The sequence below is a fragment of the Acomys minous genome (assembly GCF_964271855.1).
Source record: "Acomys minous genome assembly, chromosome: 3".
NCBI classification, from domain to species: domain Eukaryota; kingdom Metazoa; phylum Chordata; class Mammalia; order Rodentia; family Muridae; genus Acomys; species Acomys minous.
In genome coordinates this window covers 102,212,547-102,229,893 of record NC_140485.1, presented here as the reverse complement: position 1 = coordinate 102,229,893, position 17,347 = coordinate 102,212,547, and the positions used below count along the sequence as shown (strand labels likewise).

The 17,347-nt window shown below is 37.1% G+C and overlaps 1 protein-coding gene across 1 annotated transcript; it reads right to left on the bottom strand.

Moving 5' to 3' along the window:
* Window positions 1–2,284: 2,284 nt before the first annotated feature.
* Window positions 2,285–15,152, bottom strand: LOC311593981 (amine sulfotransferase-like). The gene is made up of 6 exons (XM_084775412.1): window positions 15,001–15,152; window positions 13,194–13,402; window positions 11,657–11,783; window positions 10,548–10,642; window positions 7,595–7,781; window positions 2,285–3,097 (listed from the first exon to the last, which is right to left on the bottom strand). The coding sequence occupies exons 1-6, from the start codon at window positions 15,140–15,142 to the stop codon at window positions 2,976–2,978; spliced, it is 882 nt and encodes a 293-aa protein (XP_084631538.1). The 5' UTR covers window positions 15,143–15,152; the 3' UTR covers window positions 2,285–2,975.
* Between the last annotated feature and the right edge of the window lie 2,195 nt (window positions 15,153–17,347).

Here is a 17,347-nt window from a genome sequence, read left to right as displayed (position 1 = left end):
GTCTGTATGACAAATGCTGCTGCACAACCCCTGCCCAGGGAGAGCCTCCTGGAATGGGCCTGATGTTCCTGCCAGGAAGAATTGATGGCAGCCTTATTTTTTCCTCATTCTGATAGCATATTCTGTCTTTATTCTTTCTCCTAACCTTACTCCCATACCTGGACCCTTCAGACATGATGACGTTTCAATGAAATGCTCTAACATGGGACTGCTGCCAGTGACTGTTCAAACCTAGAGATCACTGCCAAGGTCTACTGGTCTTCTCCACTTATTAAAAGAAACATGGCTATGAATTATTCATTAGTTAATTGTTTATATTATGGTTTACAAAGAAAGTAAGTGTTTCAGAAAGCCCCAAATAGTGGCATTCATATATTAGAGAGGAGAAGTAAGGAAAAAACTGTCTTGGTTCCCAACTCTCAGCACACAGGTGCCGAGCAAAAAATGAGAGAACACTGACCCTTGACAAAGAGAACAAATGTATACTGATACCAAGCCAATAACTTAAGAATGATGATGCCTTTACTTAGCATTCTGTTCCCGGCATTGTTTCATTCAAATCAGTAACTCAAACAGACAATAATATTTCTTTGTACTTTGCACTGTGTATGCCTGAGTGTTTCATTGACTCTCTTGACTCTACTCCATGAGAAACATGGTCACAAAACACTCCACGTTTCAAAAATGTGTATAAATATCTAGACTGCTTGCCTGCAAAACACACTCAGATTCAAACTACCTCTTGGTTTGGCTGTGTCTGTCACTGCCAAACCCTTTCCCACCAATGCTTCAAGAACTCCCATTCTGAAGGACCTTTACCCAACTGAGATGGTCCATTGCAAGAGAGAATGCTAAACACTGCAAACTTCACAACAGAACTACCTCAGAAGTTTTTTGGACAGGGTCTTTCCCTGTATCCCTGGCTGCCCTCTTTCTCTTTCTCTGCCTCTGCCACTGAATCTACCTCTGCCTCTACCTCTGCCAGGATTGAAGGCTGCACCACCACACAGGCCTCCTACATTCTTCTAGTGGCAGATAAGGGGGGAAATGAAGTCTCCCAACAACATAAAATATTTGAATATTTTATATTAGAATATTTGAGAAAATCAACTTGTAAAAGACAGTGACTCTTGATGTTTACACTGACAATGATCTTTTGGCTGTGTCATGATTAGCAACTGAACGCAGCACAGCATGGCTCTATGTTGAGTAGTTAAACAAGATTTATAGGAGAAAATGAAAATTTTCTTCTTAACATGATGTGGTCTATAAAAGAAAAGCTTTACATCCAAGGCAGCAGAACATCACCTGCAAATATAGGTATTTGCCATCACATACATGAATTAATAATGGTTTTTAAAGGCGCCATTATTTCTTTAATATGCCCTGAGCTTGCTTCTTTTATTTTGTGAATTAAACCTATTAATTCCACTCCTACTTTATCTGCCTCTAACTTGTGCTGTTCCCTTTAGCTTCTTAAATTTATTCCTTTTTATTAGTTTCTTTGTTTCTTGGTTCCTTTGTTCCTTTGTTTCTTTCCTTGTTTGTTTGTTTGCCCTCCCCTCAAACTTTCATCATAGGTGTGCATGGAACACGGTGATGTCTAGATTCAACAAGGTGAAGCTAAGGGAAAAAACACCAACACTACCTAGAGTTAAGAAGAAGTATTACTATGGTTGGTTATAACAACAACTTCCCATAAATCAAAGTATCTGAGTAGGGAGCCTCCCTGAATAAGGATCCTGCCTTGGCTGTTTGGAAAGACGCTCCCCAATTGTGTCAGTTTTCTGTAGTAATTTAGGTGAGGAATGGTATGGCTAAAGGAAGGTAGTTCCTCCACTTGTACATTCGGCCTTCCTTCTTGTCACCCTGGTAATTTGCTGACTTGCTGCTGCTGCTGCTGTTGATACTGTCCCTGATATCAGAATCAGGGTTTCCAAGATTTTATTGACGAATAGGGAGCCACAACTCTCCGTGACCTTCCAGCCTTCTACTACCAGATCAGTGCAGCTTAGCCACCCAGGCTGATGGACTGGGAAACGCAGGGTTATAGCCACACATGCTTGCATGCGAGACAGCAATTGTGGGACTACCCTCAATGCTCATGTACCCATAGCGAGGACCTAGCTCCTCGGTTCTCAGGTTTTCTCAGCTGAGACTCTGTTAATGTTACTATATTAAAACTGACAATAAATTCACACACACACACACACACACACACACACACACACACACACACACACACACACTTAATCCATGAGGAAATGCTTTGGAGGCAGTTAAGTGAGTTCTAGATACTTTATTGATCATTATTTTAAAATGTAGTTCACAGTATCAATAACATTGTAATTATGAGTAAAAGAAAATCTTAAGTCCATTATTCACACATGTTGAAAATAGTAATAGCAATTCATTGTGGAATAATACAAAAATAATTCAACAAAAATTCATCAATAAAAATTTATCCTTTTTAAGTAGGTGAGTCCATCTTCCCTCTTCTATACCTGTTATCTTAATTGTCAGTTGTAGTTGTCTTCAATGCTTGACTACAGATTTTGAAATTAAAAAATTTAATATTCCTCACACATTCTTGACTGAGCAAACGTTAAAATTTTATTGTATGAATGGGAAGATGGTTAATGTTTCTTGATCCAAAACTTAATTGTAGATGATGAAGATAAAACGTGTACTGAAAAATACTATTTGCAGCATTTTCTCCACCACAAAGGATCATGATTTATGTCATTAGTGCATAGTGCCCATGCTAAGTCAGAATCAAACTAATTTAATGTTATGATTTGAAATAGCTTATTAGTCTCATTGTGTTTAATTAATGCATAGTTTACTCATTTTGTACCTTTATATAGCTTAATATGTAATGATTAAAATATAGTAACGTATCACTATTGTGATTACAGTATGGCTTCTGATGAATGGATTTTTATGGTTATTTTTTGCAAATATTAGATAGAATTCTAGTCTTCATTTATGTCCCAGATAAACTTCAAGGGAAAACTTTTCATGTTCTTCTTGAATATCATGTCAAATCTTTCACTCTGCTCCACAGTCAAATAATGCTTCCAGTCTCCCACGGTACCTAATGGGATAAGCACAGGGACAGTACAGTGTAAGTTAGTGGACCTACCAAAGCAACGGTCACTCTTATCAAGTTCAGTATCTTCTGCCACCCATGCAAAATAACTGAGTTTTCTGCTGAATTTGGAACCTCACTCTTCTTTAAAGAAGGATGAGCACTGAAAAAATGTATGCAATACCACAATTAACACAATAACACATCAAAGTCAGAGAGGGCACCATAGTTGCCACTACTGTGATTCTATAGAATAAATTTTTGCAATCAACTTCACCAGCCCTTTAAAATGGAAACAATAGCACGATATTTTCTCCTATCACATGTGATTGCACAGACAGCATTCCTTACATTTGTAATGGACAGAGAACTGATATTGGTATGAGAATTGATGAGCAGTGGTCTAGATAGAGAATAAGAAGTAAAGGGAAGTTAAATGGGAGAAGAGAAAAAAAGCACATTCTCAGACATTACCAAAATCTAGAGAAATTGCAATAAAACACTTAAAAGTTATGTACAAAGAGAGTGTCCATCCCCATAAAGTTAAGTAATGAATTACTTAAAGTAATCAAAATACATGTCTAGTTATGCTATAAAATGCTGCATGAAATCACTTACTGAATTAAAAACCTGAGTTTGGAAAAGTGCCTTGTATTCCCGATCTCTCCAGAACTTTAAACATAAATGGGTGTTGGATTTTGTCAAATGCTTTTTCTGCATCTAAAGAGATGATCATATGGTTTTTCTCTTTCAGTTTGTTTATATGGTGGATTACATTGATGGATTTCCGTATGTTAAACCATCCCTGCATTCCTGGAATGAAGCCTACCTGGTCATGGTGAATGATGTCTTTGATATGCTGTTGTATTCGCTTTGCGAGTATTTTGTTGAGTATTTTTGCATCAATGTTCATAAGAGAAATTGGTCTGAAATTCTCTTTTTTTGTTGGGTCTTTGTGGGGTTTAGGTATCAATGTGACTGTGGCCTCATAAAAGGAGTTTGGTAATATTCCATCCATTTCTATCTTTCGGAATAGCTTGAATAGTATCGGTATTAGCTCCTCTTTGAAGGACTGGTAGAATTCTGCGCTGAAACCATCACACAATAAGGCTATATATAGCAAACCAATAGCCAACATTAAATTAAATGGAGAGATACTCAAGGAAATCCCTCTAAAATCAGGGACCAGACAAGGCTGCCCACTTTCCCCATACCTCTTTAATATAGTTCTTGAAGTTCTAGCCAGAGCAATAAGACATCAAAAGGAGATCAAGGGGATCCAAATGGGAAAGGAAGAAGTAAAATTATCCCTATTTGCAGATGATATGATAGTGTATATAAGTGACCCCCAAAATTCCACCAGAGAACTCCTACAGCTGATAAACACCTTCAGCAAATTGGCAGGATACAAAATAAACTCAAAAAAGTCAGTAGCTTTCCTATATACAAATGACAAACAGGCAGAGGAAGAAATTAGAAAAATTACTCCCTTCACGATAACCACAAGCAATATAAAATATCTAGGAATAACCCTAACCAAGCAAGTGAAGGATTTATTTGAAAAAAACTTTAAACCTCTGAAGAAAGAGATTGAAAATGACATCAGAAGATGGCGGGATCTACCATGTTCGTGGATTGGAAGAATCAACATAGTAAAAATGGCCATCTTACCAAAAGCAATTTACAGATTCAATGCAATCCCTATCAGAATACCTACTAAATATTTTGTAGATATTGAAAGAACAATTCTCAACTTCATATGGAGAAACAAAAAGCCCAGAATAGCAAAAACAATCCTTTACAATAAAAGATCCGCTGGAGGAATCTCCATACCTGATCTCAAGCTGTACTATAGAGCAACAGTAATTAAAACAGCATGGTACTGGCACAGCAATAGGCTAGTGGATCAATGGAATCGAACTGAAGACCCAGAGATGAATCCACACACATTTGCTCACCTGATTTTCGACAAAGAAGCCAAATCCATTCAATGGAAAAACGACAGCATCTTCAACAAATGGTGCTGGTCTAACTGGATGTCTACATGTAGAAAAATGCAATTAGACCCCTATTTGTCACCATGCACAAAACTCAAGTCCAAGTGGATTAAAGACCTCAACTTAAAACCACAGACATTAACCCAGTTAGAGGAAAAAGTGGGGAAGAGTCTGGAACTCATAGGCACAGGAGACAACTTCCTGAACAGAACACCAACAGCCCAGGCCTTAACATCAACAATTAATAAATGGGACCTCATGAGGCTGAGAAGCTTCTGTAAGGCTGGTGACACTGTCAAGAGAACAAAGCGACAGCCTACAGACTGGGAAAAGATCATCACCGACTCTTCATCTGACAAAGGTCTAATATCCAAAATATATAAAGAACTTAAGAAATTAAACACCACCAAACCAAATAACCCAATAGAGAAATGGGGCGCAGAGCTAAACAGAGAATTCTCAACAGAGGAATATCAAATGGCTGAGAAACACTTAAAGAAATGCTCGACCTCCTTAGTCATCAGAGAAATGCAAATCAAAACGACACTGAGATTCCATCTTACACCCATCAGAATGGCTAAGATCAATAACTCAACTGACACCTCATGCTGGCGAGGGTGTGGAGAAAGAGGAACACTCCTGCATTGCTGGTGGGAATGCAAACTAGTACAACCACTTTGGAAAGCTATCTGGTGCTTTCTCAGAAAAATGGGAATAGGGCTTCCTCAAGACCCAGCTATTCCACTCCTTGGAATATACCCAGAGGATGTACTACCACACAACAGGGACATATGCTCAACCATGTTCATAGCTGCCTTATTCATAATAGCTAGAACTTGGAAACAACCTACGTGTCCCTCAACAGAAGAATGGATAAAGAAACTGTGGTACATTTACACTATGGAATACTACTCAGCTATTAAAAACAAGGAATTTCCAAAATTTGTGGACAAATGGATTGAACTAGAAATTGTCATAATGAGTGAGTTCACACAGAAGCAAAAAGAGCTAAATGGTATATACTCACTTATATCGAGACACTAGCCCAAGGTGTACGTCCCCATGAAAAACTGTACCTACCAGAATAATGGGTAAGAGGGGAGGACATCCTATTGAATCTTTAGGTGTGAGAAGCCTGGGAGAAAGAGGAAATGGAAGGATCCAGTGGGTCCTGGAAAACTACAGGCGAGTCTGGGCCCTGGGGTCCTCCGCAAACTGTGGCAACAGCCAAGGAAAAAATAGGCAGTAAAAACCTTGAACCCCTACCCGGACTAGCCGATGGACATTCTCCACTGTTGAGTGGAGAAGAAGATCTAACTCTCACACAAACTCTGGTGCCCCATATTTGATCATGTCCCTTGGATGGAGATGCCTGGTGGCACTCAGAGGAAAGATAATAGGTCACCAAGGAGAGACTTGATACCGTATGAGCATATTCAGGGGGAGGAGATCCCCCTCAGACACAGACATAGGGGAGGGGAGTAGGGGGGGGAAGTGGGAGGAAGGGAGGGATGGGAGGATACATGGGATGGGCTAACAACTGAGATGTAATATGTATAAATTAATAAAAATGTATTAAAAAAAAAATAAATAAAAAAAAAAAAAAAAAACCTGAGTTTGGAGAATAAAGACTTAGGGGGAGTCATTCTTTCTTAACAACTTCTGACACATAGTAAGGACATAGTGACTGGATATGGTTGATCTTACTTGTATTCTCAAGACTTGGGAGGGAGAGACAGGACTAAGTGAGAGGGCATCCTCCTCAGTTACATAAAGCAAGTTCAAACCCAGCCTGAGACTCTTGAATGAGACCGTGTCTTAAAAATGGAAATCAAACATAAAATGTTGATATATAATTTTGTTTCAGTAGATAGGGTTAATAAACCTCTATAATTATTGTGTGAAGTTATGTGAATTTTAAGTAGTTATGAAGAAAAAATAACACTTAAGGAAAGAGCAATTTAGCCTCCTGAATTTCAAATATACAGTTTATACAGTATGGGTTTAAAAAATATAACCAAAAGAAAAACAATAAAACTGTGAAAATTGCCTGAAGTCTAATCCCAACATTTCCAAGCAAGAGGCAGGAGGAAACCAAGGTGTCTGTGATGCCAGCCTGGACCAAACAGGATGACTTTCTTTCAAAATCAAAAAAGAAAGTATAATTTAAAAATTGCCTCTTCTAAAATATCCATTGCCTAGTTTGATACTACCAATATACTATAAAATAGTTGAGTCATATGAGCTATACAGAAGGAAATCCATACTTATTAAATAACTAAAGTTGTATTTATTTATTAAAATAGTATTACATTTTAGGTGAAATTCTTTGTTTTTTTTATCCACTATGTTTTTTTATGTTTTTTGGGTCCCCAGCGTCTTTAGCTCCTGAAGAAACAAATTGCATTCCCAGTGTTATTGCTCCAAGGACACAGATTCTAGAGACTCTCAGTAATCTGTCTAGAGACTCTGGGTACTCTGATTACAAAACACAAGTGAGTCTAACCTTTGCGCATGACAGTGCCTTCGTTTTCGTTCCTCTGAAAGGCATGATCTACAACCTGTTCATAATTTGCTCGTGGGTCAGATTTCATGGTCTGAAATGTAGCTTGTCTCACAACAGTATCCACAACTTCCTCACTCAGTTCTTTCTCCAGAAAACTGCAGATTTTAAGCACTGAGCTTCTGAGGTCCTGAAATAGTCATGGGTTGAGAAATTAGTGACATTGTAATAGAAGTATGCACTACTGCCAAACATGAGACATGATTAGGTATGTAATTGAAGATCTCCTCTCTGGATGGCAAAGATGGCTCAATACAAGCAAATGAGGAAATGGGATTATATCAGGGCAGGAAAGTAATTAATATGGGTACTGCCAATGGCTACTGGAAAATTTTTTTTAGTAAAACAGAACAGTATTAGAAAGAATTTTCTTCAAACACAAAAGGCTACATATAAAACACAGATGATATCATAATCAATATAGAAATATATAAATATCTTCAAGTGACCATGGGAACAACTCAAGCTTCTCTGCCTCTACTCCTACAAAGTTGGGGGATTATAAAGGAGATAAACATTGGTGAACAACAAGAAAAGCAGAAGGTGAACTGGAGGCATAAGATGTAGCTCAGTACTAAGCAGGTCACATGGTGTTCAATTTAAAAAGTTCACACAAAAAAAGAAAGTGTTCACAAATAACTATGACATTTTACAATGACATATAGAACACAATCTAAACCATACAAACGCCCTGTGATTGTGTATGCATTATTATGAAAACGGCATCCACAGTGCATCAGTAACAGCAATAAACTTAGCATTAAAGTTAACAAGCGCAGCCAGAAATTACACAAATGTCTATGGAAGAAAACAAACACAAAAAAACAAACAGATAATCTACATTCAGTACAGTTTTTAAAATCTCATTAAAAGTAATAGAACAAAATATTGCAAAATTTATTGGAAAAGGCATTAAATATGTAAATGACCTCCATATAGTGGTTAAATTTTATGTATTCATACTTTCTGATTGCAAAGGTTAGTAAAAACTACTGGGCTCAATATGATATAGTAATTACATAATAGAGCATGTGAACAAAATTCCTTACCAGGATGCATTAATGCATCCTTTTAATGTACTGTTAAAATTTAGATAAATGGCTCAGCATTATATTACAGTGACTTGTAACCAAGTATTGGATACAAATTCCTATAATAAATTTGTAATTGTGAAATTATGACTTCCATTTTGGTGAAGCAAATATCAACAGCCTAAGAATTCAAATAGAGTCTGAGAAAATGTTGGTTGCCATTTTTAGTACTCCATTTTTGACTTTAAGTAGGCAATCCAAATTAAAAGTCAACCCAGAATACTCTAAGTTAAAATACATCACAGATTAAAAAGCTATGTCAAACATCTACAGAATTTTGTATCTTGTATATGTGTCATTTCTTTGTGAAAAAACACTGAACAAAAACAATGTGGGAGGAAAATGTTTGTTTTGGAGAGAAGAAGACAGATTAACTCCTAGCAACACCTAGCCTACCTGAAAGAAGATGATGAGAAAAGATGTCTGTAATTGGAAAAACATGGATTTCTTTTTTGAGAATACATTAAGTGCCAGTTCAGAGGAACTGAAAATGCTTCCCAAATGTGAAGAACTAATGAGTTTTAGAGAGCTTGATCCATAAGAGAATCGCAAGATCATGCAGCTGAGCAGTGTTGGAGTGTAGGAGAGCTTTCTAAGCTTGCTACTGCCTTAATTTCTTTTTAAGTGATCATGTGAAAGACATTTATGTCGTCCACACAATGACTACATCATAGTCATTAATTTATTTCTACAAATAACTTTGTTGTGTGGTGATCATGAATGGACATGAAAAAGCAAGGCAACGTGGCCAAGAAGAAATAAAAGCACCGTGATAGAAATAGAATAAGTAATGTTACAAATATTAAAATTACCTGAACGTTTCCAGCAAAATTGTGTTTATTGCCTTCAAGGAAATAAAAGACCAAAGCAAAATTTCTCCAAAAATCCTGATTCTGGCTGAAAATGTAACTCAGGAGAATATTTGTACGGAATGTAGGAGACACTGGTTTTAGTCAGTGGCATAAAAAAAAGGACAAATAAACAAAAGTAGATGACCGTGATGACATATCAGATAAGACACTGAGTGGGTTAAATGCATTCACCATGGAAAACAGTGGGGCTCTTACACAATAAAAATAGGCCCACCATATATACCAGTAAGCCCATTCCTCATTATATAGCTAATGAAAATAAAGTCTGCATTCCAGACTCTTATAGGCATCCAATGTGAATGCACACTTCACTACAGTCAAGGCATGCAATGTCCTTAGATGCTTATTAATATAGAAAAGAATGAAAGTGCAATACATACATCAATTGGAGTATTATTTAGACACAGTGAGAAGTAAACACCAGTTGTTGGGAATGGATGAACCTTACAAGACAGATTAAGTGAGACCTGGCAATACAGAGAAATAGTTACCACATCTGGCTCCCATGAAGAGGGGAGTAGGGTGTGGGATGTCTGTCATTCTGAAAGATAAACTATGATTACTAAAAATTGGGAAGAGTCTTGAGCAAAGAAAACTGAGAGTGTAAGACAGTGGATAAGACCAATGCATGCTTTGCTCACAGAGGGCAACACAATAGTGAATCTACTAATACAAATAATTGAATATTGATAAAGACTTGAAAAGGTACATCTCCTCTAGAGACCTATAATTGTCCTGATTGACACAGGTGGGTACTCCGAAGGAATCAGAAGAGACATCTTCAGGGAGAAAGATCCCCAAGGCATTCACATTAGTAAGGGAAGGGTTGAAAGCCAGAAACCCGATCCCACAAAATGCCCAAGGGGCAGTGAGGAATGGGGGGACCTGGGAGTGTGTAGTTTAAATTCAGAGATGGGAACATTCATGTCTTACCTTCTTCATTTCTTCATAGCTCAGGAACATTATGTTGAAGTCATGTCTGTGTTCATACCAGCCTCTAATGTGGTCAAACCAACGGCTTCCAAAAACTGAAAGGAAATTTACTCAGTAACAAGTCAAGGCATCATACTACTGAGCAGCAAAGTCAAGTCTTTCTTTTCTGGTTCACACTATTCCGTATTAAAACTGAAGCCTCTACTATTGAATCATCATATGATTATTTCAAAAGAGTTGTTTTTTAACCAACTACACAAGGCTCAGACCAACTTACCTTGAAAAAGTCAAGGGTCAGGAGCTGGAGACACCACTCAGTGAGTAAGGAACTGGCTACTCTTGCACAGGATCTGAGTGCTGTTCTCTGCACTCACATGGTGGCTCACACACCAGCTATAACTCCAATTCCTGGGAATCTGATGCCCTCTTCTGACCACTGAATTCCCTGCACACGTGTGTGCACAGACATACATGCAAGCAAAATACTCATAAGATAAATCAATCTCAAACCCTTTCAATAAAGAAGTCCAAGGGTCTGACTTTAAAGATACCTTTAAGGGAACTTCTTATTTCTCCTATACCTGAAGGCATATGTCTCCATTTCTTCTAGTCTATAAGATCTCTGGACAGTGGTATTTCCTTGCCATAAGAGACAAAACTTGAATATAACAATAGAAATGTGTGAGATTCTGATTCCACACTCCATATGGCTTTTTCATTCATCAATTCTCCTCAATAATGGCAGGAAAAATTCATCAATATCCTTACAAATGTGTGTCATGCGAGTTCAACTTCACTCTCAACTTTAGCTTTATGATACTTCCTATGCCATTATCTAGGGAAACAATGGATAAAGTATTTTTAAATATCTTATGGTCTTGCCAAAATACCTTAATAATACAGTGTTGCAAATTTGACAACCTTCAAATGGTCCCAACACTGGCAGGAAAACCATTGGTTTTGTTTTTCTGGTTACATTGTTTGAAAATCATAGCTCTTTATAACCTTCCCACGGTCCCCTCCATCTCTTGGTTATGTCTTCCCTAAATCTAGACGGTTTAAATATCATGTGTACTTTGTAAACAAGTGAGAGGGATAAATGTTGTTACCTTTTCCATCCAGAAAATTGTCCAGAAAATGTTCTATGGTATATGTAACTTCTATGAAATTTATCAACTTTGAAAAATGAAAAAAGGAGATCAAAACATCTTTGGGATTTCTGTAAAGATAAACAATCTGTAGGAAAACCCACCATGTTTCATTAGAAATTCATAGTTATGCTGAAAAGTCCTGAACTGTTATACAATAGTTCATTATACGTATTTCTCCAAGGTAGTATTTATGAAAAAGTAGTTAGTTATCAACTTATTTTTATGCTATAAACAGTCAATGAAGAGTTTCATTTACATGGAGTTTCACACATGCACAAAAGCACAGGTCAACTTTCTAGAAATTATATTATTTGTAATGTTTAGTGGGTAGTGGTGGTGAGGGGATCTGGAAGGACTTGGGGTAAGGAAAGCATACTGTTAAAATATATTTAATTTAAATTGTTTTAATAATGAAGATATCATAAAAATAGAAAAATACATTTTTGCTATAAAAGGCCCATGTATGATAATACTAAAGTTGAGAACGTTATTAATAAAATTAAACCACGAGGTTAAAATCCATAGAAAAGGCCACCAGTATAAGTATGTTAGAATACAGAAGTGACAGGATTCAAATCAGTGGGAAAACTAACCCAAAGTTATAATAATGAAAAACAAGGCTAATTTTATAGACCTTTCACAGAATCATGGCTGATCATGGTTAGTAAATAACAAACACGTTTAGTCTTGTTTGTTGGGGGTTGGTCATTATTTTTTGTTTTTTGTTTTTTTCTTGTTTTTTTGCTTTGTTTTCAAGACAATGTTTCTCTATGTCGCCTTGGCTGTCCTGGACTCATTCTGTAGACCAGGCTGGCCTGCAACTCACAGAGGTCTGCCTGCCTCTGCCACCCAAGCATTGGGATGAAAGGTGCTATGCATTTTAAATGCTAATTACTGAACCACAACATCAGGTCCCTGCTCAGATAAGGACATTCTTGGCTATACCTGCCCTTGTTGTGTAAACCTTGCTCCACCTAATTTAAAGTGGATTGGTTCATAAAATATGCTGAAGCATGGTTTTGGCAGAAAAGAAGAGCTGGAGTTTTGTTGTTATGAGGGTGGAGGTCCCCAAAGAGGGCGCAGAAGGAGGTAAAGGAGAAGAGAATGGTTGGATTCCAGAGAAGACACTCATGTGAGTACCTGGAATATTGGATGGGAAGAAACTCAACTGATAGTGTGATAACAGAGTAATTATTATGTTCATTTCTATGCTTCTAGGAGGAAAAATAAGTATTCATACTTTTTCTGGTTTCAGAATAACTGATTATCCCCACTTTTCAGAAATGCAGTGCCACCTCTGTAAGTAGAATACTCTCACACTTGGGGTTCTGTAGTACAATTCATAGATGGAGACTCTCAGAAGGCTGGTGGAAGAATGCAGGTACAAACTAAAGAATGTTTGCATGTTCCATCATGGCACAAACACTGAAGTAATAATATTATTCACAAAGCAAAGCATTTTGTCTGTATAGGAAGCCAAAGCTCTATGACGTACTTTAGCTTTTTTGTTCTTGAGACCTTTTGGTACTAAGTAATATGGAAGGTGGGAAGAGAAGATGCGAGGTGATGGCATTTTCACATAGTCTAATTTAGAATTCTTGTACTCAAAGAATGGTGCTCTGTCAATTGTTAGGGTGTTTTCAGTGCTGTTGCGGTGACCCTCAAAGTAAATGGAGCTGAGGATCTGCTGAGCCCAGATGGTACCTGTAAAAAAATATATAACAATCCTGATGTAGGTTTCAGCAATTAGTATCTGTGGTAATACATTCTACATTAAAGCAAATGGTGCTTTTAAAAAATATTCCCTGTATGCTAATGAGCAAGTGTAGTTTTCACTTGATTTTATCTCTACTTGGGTGTACAAATAGAAATGAAATTCTCTGAGTTCCTTTTTTGATTTTAGAGCTCTTTTACTCTGATTTCATTGTAATGATCATTTAAATTATTAATATATATTCTTTGTACTCTAAGTTCCATGGGAAATTTTTAAAATTCTAATTGACATACACTATTTGTAGATGTTAATAGGTACGGCTATATTATAACCCACATGCAGACATTGTGCTAAAACTCACATCGGAGTTAGTAGCATTACATTTTTACTACCTTTTTTGTTTATTTGTTTGGATACTTATTGCGCAGTTTTCCTAGACCTGGTGTGTGTGTATACGTGAGGGTGGTGAGTGTGTTGTCTTTGTATGTGCATGTGTGTGTGTGTGTGTGTGTGTGTTATGCATAGTGTGTCAGAGAATTTATACATGCCCATATGTTAGTGCATGCATGTGTGTGAGTACAATGGCTTTCTGACTTGTTTGGGATAAGGTGTTTTGGTTGTTTTTGAGTCTGCATTCCAAATGGCTAGTGACATTCTGGGAATCATGTCTCTACCTAGGATCTCACCATAGGAAGCACACAATTAGAGAAACACATAACCACATCTGGCCTACAGGTGTTTAAGTGACTCCCACTCAGGACTTTATGCTTGCAAGGCCAAGACATTCATTCACTATGCTCACTGGGCCATCCTCTGACCTTTCAAAGGACTTCTATGGCAAAACAGTGTACAATTCCACAGTCTGTAGGATTCAGGCACCTCCAAAAATGAACTAATTATTTTAAATTATGCAAAATTTTGAGATTTTATTTATATTTAAAAATCTTACAAATTACAATGTACAGATTAATAGTTTTATAGAATTAATAAATTTAAGGATTCACCTTCAACTACATTAAAAGTAAGAACAGAGACATCCAAGTGTGGCCCCTGCTAACTCAGAAGTGACGATCATATTAGATTTTCCCTTTCTGCAGCATATCACCAGCTCTGCACCATTAGTCTGTACCTATGGATTTCAATCCACAAGAAAATGTGTGTGTGTTTGTGTGTGTGTGTGTGTGTGTGTGTGTGTGTGACGTGGACCTTAGTTCCTGTGGAAATCTTTTAAAGTAAATGATGTATGGTAGAAAATTCATCCAAGATTATGATGCATTTGGATTAGGAAGAAACTATTTCAGACTGCCATTCTTGTCTACCACATTGACAGGTCAGTGCTGACCTAGTGTCTGCTCCTGGCTCTAGATTGCACATCTCATTCCCATAACACTTCTCCTCACCATCAGCATGCATAGTACATGCATAGATGGTGGCCTTCTCTCCTACAGATTGTGGTTTCAGTTACATTTTGTCTGGTCATTGATTGTTATGCAAAAGAGGGTTTGTTGCTCTTGGTGAGTGGAGAGGAGCAAGTTGGACACATAACACTAAAGCAAAGGAGACATTAGTGACCACTCCTGGTGCTTACCAGATTTTGGATATGTGACAAGGAAGACATCGTCATCTCTAATCTCAAAATCTTCCATCTTTTCTAACTTCTCAATGTCTGCAAAGGACTTCAAAAAATTATATCCTTTAAAGTTAAGCAAATATCCATTCGTATTATCCATAATTAGTCACCTGGAATTAAAACAGAATTTATTCTTTGTATCAATTATCATACAATAGTGAATAAGAATAACTGAGAGGTCAATATGTGCCAAGAACCATTTAGCTATCATAAGTGTATAAATATCTACTCTATAAAAAACAAAATGCATAGGTTGTATAAGCTAAATTTCACAAAATATTATGATGCTGTATTTTTGAAATTGCCTTGTTAAATATGAAGAAATACAGAGTAAAATGTTATGTATATTTTCCTGTAATTGCATGTGGGATGGATTTCCACAGTTCTAAACACATAGATGAGAAAATAAGGCTACAAGATGTCAACCAAATTTTTCAATGTTGCTGAGCTAGCCACCCAAGGCTTCATTCGAAAAATTTGGACACAGAGTCCACGCATATAATATGGAAAATATTGTATTTGTATTACCTCATGCATTCATTTTTTCAAAAATAAGAAACCCTTTAAGGTGTGCACTTTGTATATGGTACAGAGTTTGCATAACCTGCTCTCACTGAATGAAGCTTCTGACACTCAACTACTGTGTGGCTATTTGAAATTAGTAGCACCAGCATATAGGCTTCTGAAATGAGATTTGCTTAGAATTACAAGGCCTCCTATGACATTTGTCAAAATTTAAATTTCCAACCAAAGACTCTAACATTAGAATACATTTTAAGTCTAAGTAACAAATGACCTAAAAATGTAAAGCAAACAATCTCAAGACATACCTGATCTTGTCAAAGTTTGATCAAACCAAATCTCTCTGCTGGATCTGCCAGAGAATTCTCTCCCTGGAGTTAGAGTGGTGAGAGAATACTCACAATTCCACTTTTACCTTAGCACTAGTGTGCTTCCATTCAGTTGTTTATTTAAAGAAAATTCTTTTTTTTCCTTTTTTTATTAATTTATTCTTGTTACATCTCAATGGTTATCCCATCCTTTGTATCCTCCCATTCTTCCCTTTAAAGAAAATTCTGTTCCCAAGGAATTCACTTAGATAAAATCTGAAAATATAGTGTTGACTAATTTCCCTGTCAAGAAACGTTTAATTTGGTGTGCGGATGACGTGAGTGAGACAATCACTCTCCATGTAGTTTAGGATGTCCTACAACTACAGTCCTGGGAAGCCTCAATGTGCATTGATGCTCTTGCCTGTACTGGGATTACAATCATGTATAACATGTCTGACCTATGTCTTTACAGACATCTATGAGATACACAATCACTTACATTAGATTCTGCTGCTAGACTCTGTGGGGTGTAGACCGCAATTAAAGATGCCTTACAAGGCCCACATACATTGCTGGTTCCCTGCCAGGCAGGTCAAGTTAAACCACCCTGACTGTTGAGTGCTGGAGATAGAAAGGCTGGGCTGAGGAAACACACACACACCCACACATGCGCACACACACACGCACACACACACTTATTTCAGTAGAGGTAGGTGTCATTGGTATTGAAAAAGAAATTCTCAATTTATCCTTTGAAGTGTGCTAAAAATTGCTGAGGTCATAAATCTGATCAAGGGAGAATCTGTTCATAGAGAATATTGCTGAAAGCAAAGAGGAAATAGAAGTGAGTCACTGTTTCTTCTCACCTCTCACCTATCATCCACAATAACTACCACAAACTCTCTAAACAGCCCAGCCATTGTGTATTCCATCTTGACTTTCTGGTTAGGAGTATCAGACCACGTTTGTAAGCACGCTGAAGCAAAATTTCTCTTGTTATTTATTCTGTTCAGTTGCACACCTAGGCTGCATTTTATAAGATTGAGAAGGAGAAGAGGAGACAGAAATAAAGCAGAACAGGGAAAAAAGGAAAAGACACAGAGAGAAAAGATTGAGGAAGAGGAAGAACAAAAGGGAGTAGAAAAAGGAGAGAGAGGAGAGAGAAATTCATTCTCTAAAACAAGGGTAATAAGAAGTAATGAAAAAGATTCATTTTACAAATGGACATCAGAGGATTTTAGTGATGGAAGGAAACATAGTTCTTTATGGAGAAAGTAAATGTAAGTACCCTTCTTATGTTTTCTCTGAATCTCAAGAAAAACATTAAAACAACAACTTTACTGAGAGGAAAAAGTATTAAGACAAGGACTCCTTATGAAGCCTTGGTTGGCCAGGAACTCACCAAATAGACCAGGCTCATCCCAAATTCAGAGACATATACGTTCTTCTGCCTCCAGACTGCTGGAATTAGA